Source organism: Hyaena hyaena, unplaced genomic scaffold, assembly GCF_003009895.1.
Source record: "Hyaena hyaena isolate Hyena2069 unplaced genomic scaffold, ASM300989v1 scaffold_1195, whole genome shotgun sequence".
Lineage (NCBI taxonomy): Eukaryota > Metazoa > Chordata > Mammalia > Carnivora > Hyaenidae > Hyaena > Hyaena hyaena.
This window is the reverse complement of record NW_024081833.1, coordinates 396866-414074: the sequence shown is the minus strand read 5'-3', so window position 1 is coordinate 414074 and position 17209 is coordinate 396866. Positions and strand designations below refer to the sequence as shown.

General features: G+C 40.7%; 1 protein-coding gene across 1 annotated transcript in view; it reads right to left on the bottom strand.

Annotated features, from left to right (window-relative positions):
• The window catches only part of LOC120224591 (sperm-associated antigen 17-like), a gene marked incomplete at its 3' end in the record, with an annotated part of 146017 nt that overhangs the window by 91476 nt on the left and 37332 nt on the right, over window positions 1–17209 (bottom strand). Inside the window, exons 2-3 of the mRNA XM_039222853.1 lie at window positions 16354–16494; window positions 15664–15747 (exon numbers count right to left, since the gene is read on the bottom strand). Coding sequence (XP_039078784.1) covers window positions 15664–15747; window positions 16354–16494 — 225 coding nt within the window. The remainder of the gene's footprint in view (window positions 1–15663; window positions 15748–16353; window positions 16495–17209) is intronic.

Sequence of the window (17209 nt, the reverse complement as noted above, 5' to 3'; positions counted from 1 at the left end):
GTTTGTGCAGGGCTTGGGTGGTGGCTTCATGCTTTTATCCCTCACAGCACCTAAAATCTGGAAATCACTTAGAGCATAGTCCCCATTCTGAATTTAGACAATCTTCTGGTAGAGGGTCCCCTCCCACTACCAGAAGATATCTGAAAATAGAATTACATAGTCATTTCATTCTGATGAATTCCATACTCATAACACATAGCCAATAAAAACACAATTAAATGTTCAACATTACAACTTTTGCTTATCAAATTGACTAAGATAAAAAATACAGTGTTGAAGAGGGCTCGGTAAATTGCAACTGTTAGAAGGAATGTAAATTGGCACAAATTGTCTCGAATGCATTTTGACAATATGTGTCAAGAGCTTTAAAAAGATTTATATATTTTGACTCAGTAATTCCTCTTCTTGAAATTTTTCATAAGGAAACAATCAGAGTCATAACTATTGGTAAACAGTCTAAATTTAGCAAAAGGGGGAAAGAGGGAGTGGTTAAGTGAATTATTGAATAGAGATATGATTTCTATTATATAGACACTGAATATGGATTTAGAAAAAGGCTAATATTATAATATGGGTAAAGAATATGATAGAAGGCATACATAATATCCCATTTTTAAAAAGAAACCTGCATCTCTGAATGATGGAATATTCTACAGATGATTCTTACTTCCATATAGTTATACGGACTAATGCTTTCCTACATTCTCTGGATTTTCTACAATTAAATTGCATTGCTTTTATAATGAAACAGCTGATAAATTATATACGCAATGCAAATGCTATGCAGCAATGGACTGATTTTAACTGTGCCACCCCGTCAACCTCCCACAGAATGCTCCTTCCTGCACACTGATACTAACATCTCTACCTCTCATATTACTTCTCAGCTCAGAATTCCTCAGTGGCCCCGACACCTTCAAGATAACCTCCACACTTCTCAGTGGGGGATGCCAAGCCCCGTATGACCTGGCCTTGATGCACCCAGCCAGTTTCTCTCCTGGTTGCTCCTTCGATTTCATTTATAGTCACTTGGTCATGCTGTACCATCTTAGGTCTGCGTGATTTTGTCCTTTTAAAAATGTTTATTTACTTAATTTGAGAGAGAGAGAGAGAAAGAGAGTGCATGCAAGTCGGGGAGGGGCAGAGAGAGAGGGAGAGACAATCTCAAGGGGGCTCTACACTGTCCAGGGCTCAATCCCATGAACCCTGAGATCATGATCTGAGCCGAACTCAAAACTTAGTTGGATGCTTAACTGACTGAGCCGCCAAGGTGCCCCAGGTCGGCATGATTTTGAATGAGCTGATTCCTTTACCTAGAATTCCCACTCCTTCATTAATTGGCAAAGTCCCCATTCAGCTTTCAAGCTCTTTTCCTAAAGCATTTCCCTCAAACGTTTAGGAAGATTTAGGCATTGTTCTGTGCACTCATCACACTTTTAAAAAACTTCTTTGTTATCATATGGTAATAGAATTGCTCATTTCCATATTTTCCAGGTTGAAGGCTGGAATTAACTCTGTGATCAGTGCATGGAGAAAGTGCATGCTGAATGAAAGAATGAGCACGCAAATCACACAGACTTTCACAAACATTTGTACAGGTTGTGCCTTGTAAAAGGGTCCCCTGCAATGGGTGAGTATGGGCTGACACCCAGCCAGAACCTACTGTCCCCAAGCCAGTGTGCTCAATGACCAGGAAAGCAAATAAATGTGTGGCTCTAGGTCGTTAATTTAGAAAGTGATGTCCTGGAAAATATCTACTGTGCCAAAGAGACTGTGTATATAGGAGAGGGTTCAAGCATTCGTTTACCCATTATACAAACATTGGCTATGTCCTACCAATGTGTTCAAATCAGTGAACCTGATTGGTCTCCAAATGTACCTCTGGCCATGTACAAGAGCTATCTATCTGCTGGGAGGGGGAAATTATTAGAACTCCTGACTAAATATATTTTTATTTCTTCCTTTTGAATTTTTATTCTTGAGGAGTTCAATGATGTTTGTAATGTGTTTGTATTCTTGCACATTTTTATCTCTTTCCCTCTGTACACATACACATGCAATGTATATGCAATAATTGCTCAAATTTTTTTAACTGATGGGATACGTGATCACAATAGCTTAGGACTGCTAGCCCAGAGCACTGGCATTTTAATGATGAATAACACATGGCTTCTAATGCTTGTGCCATTCGCTACAAAGTGGGGGGAGGAACACACAAACAGACAACCACAATATAACCTTGCGAGATGAATCCTGCCTAGGAGAATCCAAGAAGACGTCATAAAAGAGAGGGCATTTGAACAGGGTTATTTGGCTGATAAATGGAAACATCTAAGTCTCAACTTTACATAATTCTATTCAACTCTGCACTTTGGACTTACCAGCGAGGGAGTATAAAGTGAATGGAGTGTTATAGTGGCTTCAGTTAGTACAAACTGTAAAGAAATAGAGCCATGTGTGTCAGTTCTGGAGTAAAGCAGAAATCCTAGTCTTCACAGTCACTTCATGATGCCTGATCTGATTCTACCCCACTTTTTATCTAGTCTCAGGAAACCTCTTAACTCCCAAGGGTGTCTAGAGAAAATTCTAAGCTAACTTCCACTAATTCCTGTTTTAATTTTCCCTATCTAATTTGGCTTATTGTTGTATTTGACAGCTTTGCATAAAGCGGTCAGTATTCTAGCTGGGGTGTTTGTTGCCTGGAGAAGGATGTGAAGGCCTGATAAAACCAAACTCCAATGTCTGAGGCCATAACCATCAGCTCCTTGACCATAGGGACTGTGTCTCCAGGAGCTTGAAGCTAACAGAGTGAACCTTGAATTTGGAGTCAGAGTGTCGGGGTTCCAGCGCAGGGCTCTGCCATTATTTAGCTGCCTGCTGGCAGTGGGGCAAGTCACTTAACATCTCTGACACTCTCCCCAGCTGCCACCTGAGAAGAGTCAGATGTAAGTCCGCCTCACAAGGCTGCTGTCGGGATTGGATCTGACATTGCGCGCGATAGGATTTTGTACTCAAAGAGGCATTTTCCAAACGCGAGCTGTTGTTATCTTGCTTGCTTTCAGGGCCGCAGAGAAGAACATTGCTGTTTGAGAAAATGTCATCTTTCTTCCAGTATCGACTCAAACAAGACAGGCTTCCTGACCAAATGAATGTGGAAGAGGTTTGGTTCCATCCAACAAACTCAGTCATGGTTGTGCAGAAATTGCTTCTGGGGACAGTGACTCTTGCACTATTCCCGGGAGCCTTGGGGACCTCTGGCCATGTACAAGAGCTATCTATCTGCTGGGAGGGGACAGCATCCCCTGCTCTCCCTGTACAGGGACATCCCACCCCCCACCCCCACCCCAGCCAGGGTCCAGATTTTACCTCCGATAAATAAAGGCATGCTGATGGGATAATGGATGTAAGGGGTTAACAGTCTGAAAATGCAGTTTCATTTCATTTAAACCGGGGTTTTATGGACACTGTGCCTGAACTCAAGGGGCGGCTGTGGGGGCTATTTTTGGACACGCAGGACTTCCAGCACCTCTTAAATCACATCACACGGCAATTGCCTACTCCACCTACACACAGGGCGGGCCTGCGTACATAAAACAGGCCGCTGGCTGGGGGTGAGACCGAAAAACCCTTTCCCTCATCTGATGACTAATCCTTGTCTCTGCTTTCAGAAAGGGAAAGCACCAGACACAGACCTTACCGATGCAATACATTTTCCTTTGCTTGCTCCAAAACAGGGGGGGAAAGTGTGTGTTTGCGTGTGTGTGTGCGCGTGCATGTGTGTGTGCGCACGCGCATGTGTATGTTCCTCTACTGATTGAGGAATCCTGAAATGAACTTCTATAGGAAACCTCTGACAGTGTTCTGTGGATGGTTTTGCACAGGGAATTGAAACAAGTTGGCAGGAAGAAGAATTCTTTCTGCATAATTCAAAGCAGACATTTTACTGGGGGAAAAGCAAGTCATAAATTTGCTGTCAGTCCTTGAAATTTTATTAGTTACCAAAAGTAATATATTAGCCCCCTGCATTAAATCCAGATAGGATCTATCCTTTTCTTTTTTTCAGTGATATTCTTAATGTGAATCTCTGAGATTGCAGGATAGGAAAGCCGTGGCGGTGGCCTGTGATAATGTCACATGTTATAAGACTCTGCTCTGCTTCTCTACAGCTCCAGAGATAAAGAAAGGATAATATTAGAAGACTTCAGAATTACTAAAATACTTAGCTATTCTTTTTGACAAACCAGATCATCTAACTCAAGATTTCTTGATGAATGAGTGAAGCCAGAGTGACTCTGTCTTTTCATATAAATTCTTTTTGTGTGTGTGTCTGAATTCTTGATAAAAGCTAATTAGGATAATGATAAACGTATTTGTTTGGGAGTGTTTGGGGCAGTACAGGGCACTATGCAGGGCACTCTTGCTGGTGAGTTCCACAGACAATCCAAGTAAGTATGAAGTTGAAATATGTAATTTTAAAGGAAAGGTTTTATCGAACAACTTCACTTTTTCTTGGTAAGGATTTTTGTAGGATTGGTTTCCTATGTTTCAAAATACTATCTTTTTAATGACATTTCTTAAACATTTCTCAAAGTAATACAGAGGACATATTTTAGTGAACTTACATTATCTTGCTGCATAACAAGGTTTGAGGGCTGGTTTTGGTCATTCGTGTTTGTGAAACAGAAGAATGGATGCGTTTTTAACATATAAATATCTGCCTGAAATTCATGCATTCAGGTGAATATTTGTTGACTACTTAATATGCACAGTAGCTTTTCAAGAAATATAAATGAATTTCTAATAGTGAATTCTTGCACCTTTAGTTTGGTATCTCTTCTTCCTTTCCTTGCAACCAAAGATCGAGGAAAGAGTTAGGATTTCAGAAATGGAATATTAAAGACATGTAGAAGCATGAAAATTGTTACCATACTTCAATTCCAGCAATACGGTCTCTGCCTCTAAGGGAACAGGCTTTCTGTATCTTTGTTGCATCTTTGACTATTTCGGTGTGTCCTACCCTCCTGCTTTCCTTGTTCCAAAACACCCTGTCTAGGGGACCATCACCCTTTCGGCTGGAAGTTGTGAACAGTGAGTGGTGTCAGCCACAGGGCTCAATGAAGAGCAGACACAGTTATAACCAGGGATTAAATATATAAGTCTTACATCAGACTTGCTGCAAGATGTTAAAATGAAATAGCAGGAAACAAATACGTTGTTTACAAAATTATCCACTAGGAGCTAGCTGGGGAGGTCAGATCCGGGTTCAATGCCATCTTGTGTATGTTACCCAGCATACAACAGAAACCCGGTCAATGTCTGCTGAGTGAGGAGAGGGCTGGTGGCGGGTGACGTGAGAGACTGACAGAGAGGAAAATTCAAAAGGAAAAGGGATGGATTGAGGGGACTGTAGGGCACTGGTTTTTCAAACTCTGTTGGACCTTATTTATAGCAAACAAAAACTGACACCGCAAATCGCACACATACAGGCACGGCTGTAAACCACTGGGCTGTCGGCCACAGGGAGGAAACCACTGTGGGGGACACGTACCCATGCAGGGAAGATGGAAGGGCCCGGAACTGCCAGTGCCCGGGGGTGGTGCGGAGCCACTGCTGCTGAGGGGGGCTGTGCTTTCCTCTGCCTGCCTCGTTGCCTCTACCAGGGACCCCCACCAGCCCTGCATTAATAAGTGAGCTCTTCAGATAAAAAGCACTTCCTCCGCGCTGACTACACGTCATCAGCAAGCTAGGTATGAGGATACAGAAAGGGAAAGAAGACTCCTGTATCTGATTTCCTTTCTGGTATCTCCTTACGTGTCTCCCCTACAGTATCCAAGTTAACCCATCCCAAACGGTGCCTTCAAACTTGCCCCCAATTTAATCTCCAACTTCCTCTCTATCAGAAGGTATTTTTGCTCAGTTTCTCAAGCTGGAACCTCGGAGTCTTTTCTGACGCCTACTTGTCCCTTGCCCCTCACCTCTCACGTGGGGACCCTGCTGCAGAGCCTTCCCCCTGCACGCACCTCCAGTCTGTCTGCGCTCTCCGTCTCCACTTGCATACTCCACTTGGATACTCACTCCAACGTTTGCTTCCTGCCCCATCCCAATTTGGTCCTCACGTAGCAGCAGGAAAACATTTTTAAAAAGAGCTCAAGGTTATGTCACTCTCCCCCTTTAAAGGGCTTCATGGCTTCCCGTTTCCTATGGAGTGAAAATGCAAACTCTTTCCTAACAAGGACCCACCTTGGCCCCTCTCTACCTCGCTTTCCAGGTTCCAGGCTCAGTGGCCTCTTGTTCTTCTAACAGGCCAACATCTTTGCTTTCCTGCCTCAGGTTCTCTGCACCTGCTTCCCACTCTGCCTGAGTACTCTCCCCTACTCTTTCCAGTTTGCTCTTCTTTGTCTTCCAGCTCATCTCCACTCAGTCTAAAGCATTCTCTCTGATCTAAAGCAATGATCCCAGTTCATAAGTACGTATACATTGGTTTGCTTGTTTGAGCTTTGCTTAATTCCTGCCTTTATTCAGACGTAAACCCTGCAAGGGCCGGGAATTCTGTTTCATTCACCAAGACAAACTCAGTCATAGATTTGGTGCATAATAGACACTCAGATTTGTGGAGTACATGAAAATGAAGCATTTCCTAAACCGTAATCATTGAACACCCCTTGATGATTTAGCCAAAGCTGGATACCACCTGTATTATGCAACTAATATTTTTCTCTAAACTTAACTGTAAAGCAAGTAAAAACAAAATAATTTAGCTCTATCCTAAGCCTCGGAGTTGGGGATTTTGTAAGTCAGTATTCCATTTTTATTTTTAATGCACATTAAAATATATGTTTAACAAAATACAAATTTTGTATCTATAAACTGTCTAAAATTATCTCATGGAAAATGCAAGAAGAAAGAAGAAATTCTTAATGAGTGAGGCTTGCTTTCCGTTGGGTACAGAGTAGAGCCCTGGACTATGAGCCAGAAGGACTGACACTCATTTTAGCTCTGGCTGGTGACAGGGAGCAAATCATTTGAGGTTCCTACATTTCCATTTTCCCATTTATGCTCCGGAGACCCTACTAGCTATTTGGTTCGGCTCACATGAAGGTGTGAAGGTATAACAAAAGGGTGGTTTTGAAATCTTTCTTTTTATCTAAACGTGAGATTTTGTTATTATAATTATTATTTTAGAAATGGTTACTACTGCTGTTTATTCCATAGGGGTGTTCAGTCATATTTATCCCTCACACGACATAACAAAGAAGAAGAATGTGTGTTAGTTTCCATCATGGCCATGAACACTACTATAATGGAATAACCCAAATACCCTTTGACCATCAGTTTGCCTTTTTTTCCCCTTATTCACCTAGTAATTAACTTATCTTGTATTAATCTTATTCCACTTGTTGAAAAACTTGCTCATAATTTGCATACCAAAGTTCATAATGGCATTTTTCACAATAACCAAGAGATGGAAGCAACCCAAGGGCCCATCCATGGTTGAACAGATAAATAAAATATTATACATACATACCATGAAATATTATTCAGCTTAAAAAGGAAGAAGATTCCGAGATATCCTACAGTACGAATGGGCTTTGAAGACATTATGCAAAGTGAAATAAGCCAGTTACAAAAAGACAAATGCTGTATGATTCCACTTCTATGAGGTATCTACAGTTGTCCAATTCATAGAAAAAAAAATAGACTGATGGTCATCAGGATCTAGGGGAAGGGGGGGAAGGGGAGATGTTTACTGGATATAAAGTTTCAGTTCTGTAATACGAAAATAAGATGAAAAGTTGTGGAGACTGGCTGCACAACGTGAGTATATTTAGCACCACTAAACTGTACACTTAGAAATAATTAAAATGGGGGCACCTGGGTGGCTCAGTTGGTTAAGCATCTGACTTTAGCTCAGGTCATGATCTCACAGTCCATGAGTTCAAGCCCCTCATCGGGCTCTGTGCTGACAGCTCAGAGCCTGGAGCCTGCTTCGGATTCTGTGTCTCCCTCTCTCTCTGCCCCCCCCCCCCCTCATTCACATTCTGTTTCTCTCTGTCTCTCAAAATGAATGAATGTTAAAAAATTAAAAGAAAAAGAAATAATTAAAATGGCAAATATGATGTTGTGTGTGTTTTGCTATAGTAAAAATAAAAAATAAAATACCCTGCTCATAGGTGTTTCATGCTTCCTGAAGTCCAGAACTCCAACTGGAGTCATATTCACTATGACTGAGAATAGAAATTAAAAAAGAAACTATAATAGCTAAACTTTAATGGACACTTACCCTACGACAGGGACTAAGCTACATGTTTTATATTTGCAATCTCATTTTATCATCACTACAGCTCAACGAGGTAGATACCACCATCGACGCAGAGTTTACAAAGAACAAAACAGGTACGATAGTTCCAGAACTTACCCAAGATCGCATAGCTCATAGGTGGTGGAATCAGAGCATGAGTCCAGGCAGACTGGTCTGGATGAGCGTATCTAACCACAAAGTACACACCTCACCAAACTAGCAGAAGGTACTCTTGAGATGAAGTTCACTCTCACTAAATTGTATAGGATTTCAAACAGGTCTCTTTCTTTCCACACCTTCATCTCTAATGCATATATAGATATATCTATATCTATATCTATATATATAGATATATATAGCCACACTCATCAGTGTGGCTCAGAAAAATAGGACTAAAATTGTTTGACATCTTTGTCACGTGCAGATAGACCAGTGTTTTCACCTGAGTAGTAGGAAAAGCAATAAACATATCCCATAACGACTGAGAGGTTTAAAGCTGAATTCTAATTGCTAACAGTGGCTAGTATTCAAGAGATGTTAAACCACAACAACCCCTTGCAGAATCTCAACTGTTTATCCTCACTTTTTATGTGATTCAAGCAGAAGGGACAGAGGCTTCTGAGTTACTGAGGTACTGAACCTGTCCGAGGCTCCACGTTCACCCTTTGTAAGCATCTCCTGGCAGGCTGTTGAGAAGATTAGGTTAGCTAATATATATGAAGGACCAAGCACACAAGACTTGGAATAAACTAAGTCAATAAATCATAACTATTATTATTACTACCATATATAAAGGCAGATTATTCACAGTCTTAGATACAGGACTAGAAGGATACAGTCTTCCGGATTCCCTCCCTGACATCATTCCAATCATGGTGGGCATGGAGCGTAGAGTGTTGGAGATGCTCCAGCATCCATCCTGCCTAAGCCCGTGATGACTTCACAAGCTGAACCTTGCTTCATTCTTGTGGCTGCTCCTCCAGCAAGATCTATGCCCTGGAATTCTCACCAAGATTCTTCTCTTGTCCATAAGGTCTCCCATGGACAAAAGGTTCTACCAGCGTCCCTATCATTTGGATGGCACTTGGATAGTGTGTTTCCTGCTGAGGAATCCCAGGGGCCTCAGCTTCTGATCCCACTCCTCACCAGTGACCACTTGCCTCCTTCTGGAATGCATGGGGCTGGCCCACCGCCTGTGCCCCAGGGTGGAAAAGAGCTGGGGGGCATGATTTGGATGCTTTTCAATGCCTTCGCTTGAGTGGTGCTTTTCTTTGAAAACAGAACTCCAGGTTTCCAATCGGAGAGGCAAATATATTCGCTCCCTGGGAGCCCATTCCTGAAGCAATGGAGGCCTGACCTTCCACCCCCTTGCTGACTAGCCTGGACTAAATTTTCTCCGCTGGGCTACTCTAGCCAATCCTCCCCCCACCCCCCCCAGGACCGCAGAGGCTCGGGGTTGTTAACACATCTGACGGCTCCTTTTCCCCTCTTGACAAAATTCATTTGGTGGCGACTCTTCATAACTCTCTACCCTACAACCATTTCTAGCACTGTGACTTCTCATCATTTTCCCTTCTTTGGGCGAGAAATGCCTCCAAAGCCCAGATTTTGGCACCGTAACTCCCCAGATTGTTTTTATAGTCCCAAGGCAGTACTTCTTTGTTACAGCTCAATATTCCTAAATTTCGTTCCAAGTCTTTATTTTACATTTATAAATATCAGGTTGTATTAATTGGTTCCAGCTTTAAAAATGTTCCATCGGAGGCTATTTTCTACTATTTTGATAGTGGTTTCGAAACCCAGGGCACCGAGGCCCTGGCGTGGGCCACGTTCTTCAAGCGTTCCTCAAGGACTGGTATGGAACAGAAAAGATACACAGATCCCGGGCCTTGCTGTATTCTTTGAAGACTGTACTGGCCATAATAGCTTCAAAGAATTTCAACAAGTTCCTAAGACATGACCTTCCCTTTCCGAAAACCACGTCGGCCAGGCTTGCCTTAATCAAGCTGTGCTTTTCTAAGCATCCTTTTACTTGATCTCCTGCAGCAGTTTTTAATACTTTCCCTACAAGTGAAGTTAAACTAACTGGCCTGTAATTTCCTGGTGTGTCCCTAAGCTCTATGAAATAACGGCATTAGGTTGGCTACCTTCCAATTCTTCCTGAATTTTTTTGTTTTGTTTTAAAACGCAGCATTGAAAAGGCCAGAGAATGCTTCCTGTCTCCCTCTTCCTTCGTTTCTTTCATGACATACTGCTTTCTGGTCCCAGTAGATCTGCCATTTTAATAACTTCAAACCTCTTAAATGTTTTCACATATTATTTGTTTCTATCTCTGAAGCATGGGTTTTCCATTTTTCATTCTGACAGGGGCCACCCCCCTCCCCTACAAGGCCTTACAACTCCATTGAATAGACTTAATTTGAAGCACTGTCAAAGAAATGAGTTTCCTATTAGAAATGTGGACAAGGGACGCAACTAGATTATAATTAAGTCTGTGTTCTTACTTGTGAGTTATTATGAATACATGTTCGGGAAAGGAGCTGAAGAATATATCTATACTAGGAACCAACAAAATGAAATTATTACATCTGGGGATGCTAATCCAATATGCCAGCAAACTATCTTAAAAACGTGATGAAACTAATTAGATCTTTATGTATAAAATTTGCAACCCATATCTTTTTTAACTGCATTTGATTCATTACTTTCAAATCTAACACCAGAAAAATCTTTCCATATTGAATGATCTCCCAATAGAAAAGCCCATTGACCTGTTTTAATTAAAATATATATCAGTTAAAAAATAAAGTCTTTTTTTTTTCTTTTTTACTGTTAGGAGTAAAGAGGAAAACTAATAATTATCTGTATTCATAAAATCATACTGTGTTACATAATCTTGCAGATTGTCCAGGTTCTTTGTGGTATAGAACTGATTACTTTTTAAAATAAGTGAATCACCAATTAGGCCATAAAGACTTTTATTCTGTATAGATGCTTTTTTGTTTCAGCAAGCTTTTGTGTTTGTTTTTTTTTTTAAATTGTGGTGAGGGGCGCCTGGGTGGCTCAGTCAGTTGAGCGTCTGACTTTGGCTCAGGTCATGACCCAGTGGTTCATGAGTTTGAGCCCTGTGTTGGGCTCTGTGCTAACAGCTCGGAGCCTAGAGCCTGCTTTGAATTCTGTGACTCTCTCTCTCTGTCTCTCCCCTGCTTGTGCTCTCTGTCTCTCTCTCTCTCTCTCAAAAATAAATAAACATTAAAAAAATTTTTAAAAACCTGTGGTGACCTCATGTGTCTTTTTTGAATAAGTCAGACAGGCAGGCAAACTCCAGCCCGTGTGTGGATGGGTGCTCATTTCTGGGTAGGAAGGTATGATATTCATTGTCACAAAATAAAGACACCCACAGAGTAGAATCTAAAAGTTTTAAGATAGTTTTTACCCTGATTTCAGAGAAGTGACATTAAAAAACCCCACAAAGCCCTGTTCAATTGGTAGCTCTTTCTTTCTAATTTATCAAAGCGAGAAGGTCAAAGTTGAAAATTTGTACATCTCTTATAATGCACTTATACTGTGTCTCAGATTTAACCACAGGTGGGAGAATCTTTGCACGTGTGGTATGCTGGACCTCTCTAAGAGGGAACATTTCAACAAGCTTTGAATGATCCTTAATATTTTACTTTTTAGTTTGGGTCAGGACTGAATAAACCTGCAAATGAACAAGTCAGATTCTCTATGTGGGCTATACAATGGACACACATGACCAAATCCTTGTGCATAGTTAGTAAACAAGTTTAAGTACAGGAATGTATCTTAAAGCATGGATTTTATGGAGTGTTTGAAATATTTCCTCATAGATATCCATCTTCAGGATTTTAAAGTTGTAACTCAAATGTGTATAGGATTTCCCTTTCCTACTGAGTGTATCTGACACCTTGTAATTACAAATTTAGCACATATTCACTCTTCTCCCTCTCCTATGCCTTTGCTTACCTCAAACTGCCGGGACCTACTCTCCAAGGGTGGGCAGCTTTGAGCCCAGTGGAAAAGTACCAGGTTTGTGGTAAAGAGGAACAGCCTGAGGCTATGTACTTAACTACAGTCAGATTCAAGTTCTTCGATATTCCAGTTAGTAAATTTTCTATCTTCTCTCTGCCTCCATCTCCCTATATGTAAAATGGGGCTATTTACATTTCCTTTTAGAGTTGTGATATGGGTTAATTGGAATAGTATATGTTAAAGATCAAAATTAGCCACGCTTCTTTCCCTCCCAATGCCACCTTCTCCACAAATCTCTTCTAGATCTCACCCATCACCCCCCGGTAGCTAATGGTAACATCATCTTCCTTTGAATGCTCGTGACACTTCATCTGTCCCTCATGGATTTCAATGCCCTGTGTTGTTCACTCTGTTTAATAAACATTTGTTGGCCATTTATTGTGTGTTAGGATATAGATATATTTTTTTCCCCTTTTCCCCCTAACTAATCCTTAAGCTTGAAGTTAGAGTCTATATAATATCTATCTCCTCCTCCCATTGTCTAGTGTTTAAACCCCTGATGTTGAATAAGAATGTACTTGTTAATTGTTTGCTATTTAGTAAAATACAACTATTTGGTAACACTGGTCACTGTATAATGCAGACAATATCTGTATGCCCATTTTCACATAAGTCCACATCCTCAAATAGGATTATGAGCTGGAATTTATGTTCATATGTAAGGCCAATGCATGGGATCCTCATCATTTTCATCCTCATTATTAATTACTACTACTACTACAATAATAAAGTAATAGTTAACATCCCTGAGATTATGAGCAGATGAGTAGAATATTCTCTTCCCATTCCGAGTCCTTAGAATAGTTCCTGCTAAGAGCAGAGCATGGTTTCCAAACAGAAGGCGAACGAACAACTGGGCTGTAGCTACATCTCTGTGGAATTATATTAGCACAAATCTAAGCACATTTTCAAAGAACTGTGGCTTATAAATAAAGACTCTCTCATATATACAATACTATGGCTCGATGAACTCTAAAGTTTCAGGGGAAATTACACAATTTCCAAATGAGGCTGTGTGTACACAACACCAAGCCATCCGAGTGCAAGCCTGAGCACATCACTTAGGAATGTGGTCTTTGCTGGCCCAGACGTTGCAAGTCGTTATTGGAAATATGTAATGTGGTTCTGACGCTATTTTACTACTCATGGATGAACTGTGCTGTGGTGACATTTCACTTTAATTTGCTGCTCCTAATTGACTGCAGGCAAGGAAACCAGAAAGCCAAACTGGTCAGAACTATGTTTCAAGTGAGAACTAGGCTCTGATTTAAGGCCAGTGAGGGTATCCTACCAAGGGAAGTAAACGTAAGTGGATGGTCTTCATAACATCTACCTTGAGATCTCCTTCCAAAATGGAGGAGATACAACTCTATGAATTTCACATGTCACATAAGCAATTGTCTTGGGTGACCTTTTCTTCCCCATTGCTGGGTTTCTTTTGAGAAAGAAACTTCCAAAAGAGGCTCCTGGGGTGGTGACCTGTGCCAAAGTGTCCTAGTTGCTGCAGATCGGGCAAGACTTCAAGCAGAAATAGAGTCATGAGACTTAACAGTCCACAAGTCCCAAACAAGTTTGGCTTCTGGGCCTCTTTCATGGTCACCACTCACAACTACCTTGGGGTTCTCAGTAGACACTGCCTGCAGCATTTTAGTTCACTAGGGAGGAGGTACCAAGTGACAGAGTTTCTGAATAGGTCCTAAGCATGAAGGGACTGAGCTTGGAAATGTGCCCTCTTCTCCCGATGTGCGTTCTGCCCTTGGTGGACACTGATCAGGAGCCTGAATTTATTTTATGTTCTATATCTGGTTTTACTGAAGCAATTGGAGTTGATGCGTGTCTGGTATACCCAAGGGCCAGTCTCTGTGGTGCTCATCCTCCCTTCCCTATTCTTCTGGAACCATTCAGAAAAGGGTATGTGAGGGGGTGTGGGAGGCTTAGTGCCCAAATGCTCCACTGGAAGAATGTGGTAGAGCCAGATGTGAAATGGACCTCCCCTGAGTGAAGGATTCACAACCCAGAGCCACAGCACATATTGGCGAGGAATGGTTTTCTAACTGAACTCTGGGTTTGTAACATTGTGCTATCCCACATCCAAGTCAAAATGTCTGTCCAGATTAGACATCAAAACTGGCCTGTTATCATCTCTGATTCTTACTGAGCATCTTTGAAGAAGAAAGAGTCCTTTGGGGGGGCTAATTGGTCCCAGGCCTGAGAATTGGACATGGATTTCTATGGCTACTTCAGAAGAAAACTTCCAATATTTTAAACCCAGGTATCACCTAATGTTTCAACCGAAGCACGCACATACAGGGGCATCATAAAAAAAGGGAGATATGACTCCAATAGCACAGAATCAGGTTTTTGTGATAGTGACAGTAGCATAGCAAGAGTTAATGCTGTAAAATCCACAGTATTGTCAAGCATAAATAAATCCAATGAAACTTGTTCAGATAGTACTCGGGCGATACTAAAGAGCCCATTAGGAAATCTTCCAAGACCTGAGACACATAAAAACTTTATTAGATCACTGAAATAAAGTGCAAACAAGTTTGTCTTAGAAAGATCCAAAAATCTTTATGCTTTCAGTCTGACGGGCCATAAAACAGTGCCTGACAAATTTTAAGTGATATTCTAATTAATCACTGGGTTTTTATAGCGTCTTGTAAGCTGTTAAGTTAGATATTAACAAGGCAGCATGAGAGGAAATCCCCTTGTACTGAGTGTGAGTTCTAATTCTTTGCATAAACCTAATGGTCACCCAGGCCAGACTTTTACGTGAAGCATCTGCTAGGAACAGAATGGATCATTAATCTAAAAATTATCGTTATTTCATGTTGGTTAAAGTAGGACGGAAGATGTGCCCAAATTTCACAAACTGATGGGGAATTAAAACAGCTGTGTGTTTGTCTTGTACAGGAAACACTTTCTGGGGCATTTTTACACTGTGCCTTTGGTGAAATACTTTGTAATACGCTAATAACACAGCCCCCTTTAATACCATCACACACTCAGTAATTACCATGAAAATGTATGACCCAATCTTTTGAATATAAAAACTTCTGATTTATAGTCTTCCATTGGACACAGTGATGGTGTTGACAATCTAGAACAGTTTTATTCCTAGAGAGGGATTTTGTTAGAAGAGGGGACAGATTTTTTAAGTGTCTACCCTCAGGCAGTTCCAATGAGGACCAAGAACTTGTTCTCAAAGAATGGATTAAAAACTTCTTAAAAAGCAAATATCAGATTACTACTTCCGTTCTCATTTTCTAAAAATCACAAAACTCTTTTCAGTAAAGATGTTCACTTACCTCATAATACAAGGGGACACTGCTGCCTACAGTTTTCTTTGCTTTTTTAGATGTGGTTCCAAGAAGGGCATTGGACTCATTGATCTGTAAGAAAATTAAATTCATCGGTGACGAACCAGAGAAGTGTACTTAAAGAACAGTTAGGTATACGTAAATTTCAAATACTTAGGTGACTTGAAGGGTTGGGAAACCTAGCAAGGAAGAGATCTTCATTAATTAGGTAAAATATTTATAGTCGCTTTGGTGAAGCTGTTAGTAATTATGGGAGTATGTGCCACCTGCCGGGACTTTCCTATGTTGTCATCCCTCCTGGACCTCTGAAAGCAGGTGTCTCTGTAGACTGAATTCTTCTGGTTAGTTACGGACTTCCCTAGCCCAGTCAATAGTGTAGGCTTTTATTAGTCAATCTTTTTATTAAATAGATAATTCCTCAGAGAGCCTTGCATGGAGCCTGGTATGGCCACAGAGACTTGGTCAAATGGATGCGTGTTGAAAGGGCAATATTCACGGGCCCAAACTAATTCTTCCAGATTAAACAATTCAAATTGTTTAAAATAATCCACCCAAATCTACCAAATAGCCCCCAAATAGGGAAGTCTTATTTACTTTATTATTTTAATATGTTATTTTATGCAAAAAAAAAAAAAAAAAAAGTCCTCAAGGGGCTTAGAGGTGGGAAGGGCCAGGTACCTCCTGAAGAATGTCTTGCCACGATACGATACTGAAGTATTTGCGCTGAGGGACCTGGACAGCAAGAGTCAGGGCTCGAATGAAAAGATCGTCCTCAATCCGGTTTCCAACTACAAAAGCGATGGAGCCCTTCCAATCATTCTGTTAAAAAAACAAAACAAAACAAAACAAAACAAAAAACCAGAAGGAATTAAATTACAAATACTCCCGAGTAGGTAGTTTTGTGTCAAAGGCTTCCAACAAAAAGCAAGGTCGTGTTCACTTTAAACCTTACCTTAAAAGACAAGAGTTGAGCATATAGTGTGTATAAGTGCTTGATTAAAGTGGCCGCAAGGCGGCAGTATTGTGCCAAATTTCATGCAGCTTGACCCAAAAAATCGTTTTCTTGGGAAACTAGACCTTTTATTTTAAGGGAGACAAGTTTTAAAAAACGACATGCTTTCTCCAGAATGCTGTCCAAGAATAATTTGGTATTAGGCAGAAGTTAATTTCATGTTAAATATATATGAAGATACAGTTTTGAAAGCAGAAATCTTTGTTTTGTTCCCTAATACATCCTAAGACTATAAATAGAGCTAAGAGCATAGTAGGAGCTCAATAAATACTTTTGAATATTGGGTAATATTGAATGAGTTGCCAAACGGGCTTTTTTATGGGGTAAAACTTTAATCCCTGGAGTTTTGGTAAAGCACAGAACTAGAACACATCTTTTCCTCCTCACATAACACAAGAATCTCATTGCTAATTCACAAATGAGTATTTTCCCCTCCCAAGACATAGGCTAAAATATTACACTTGAACATGAAATTGAGCATCAAATAATTTAGAGAAATGTTACTGGATGCTACTATTCTTA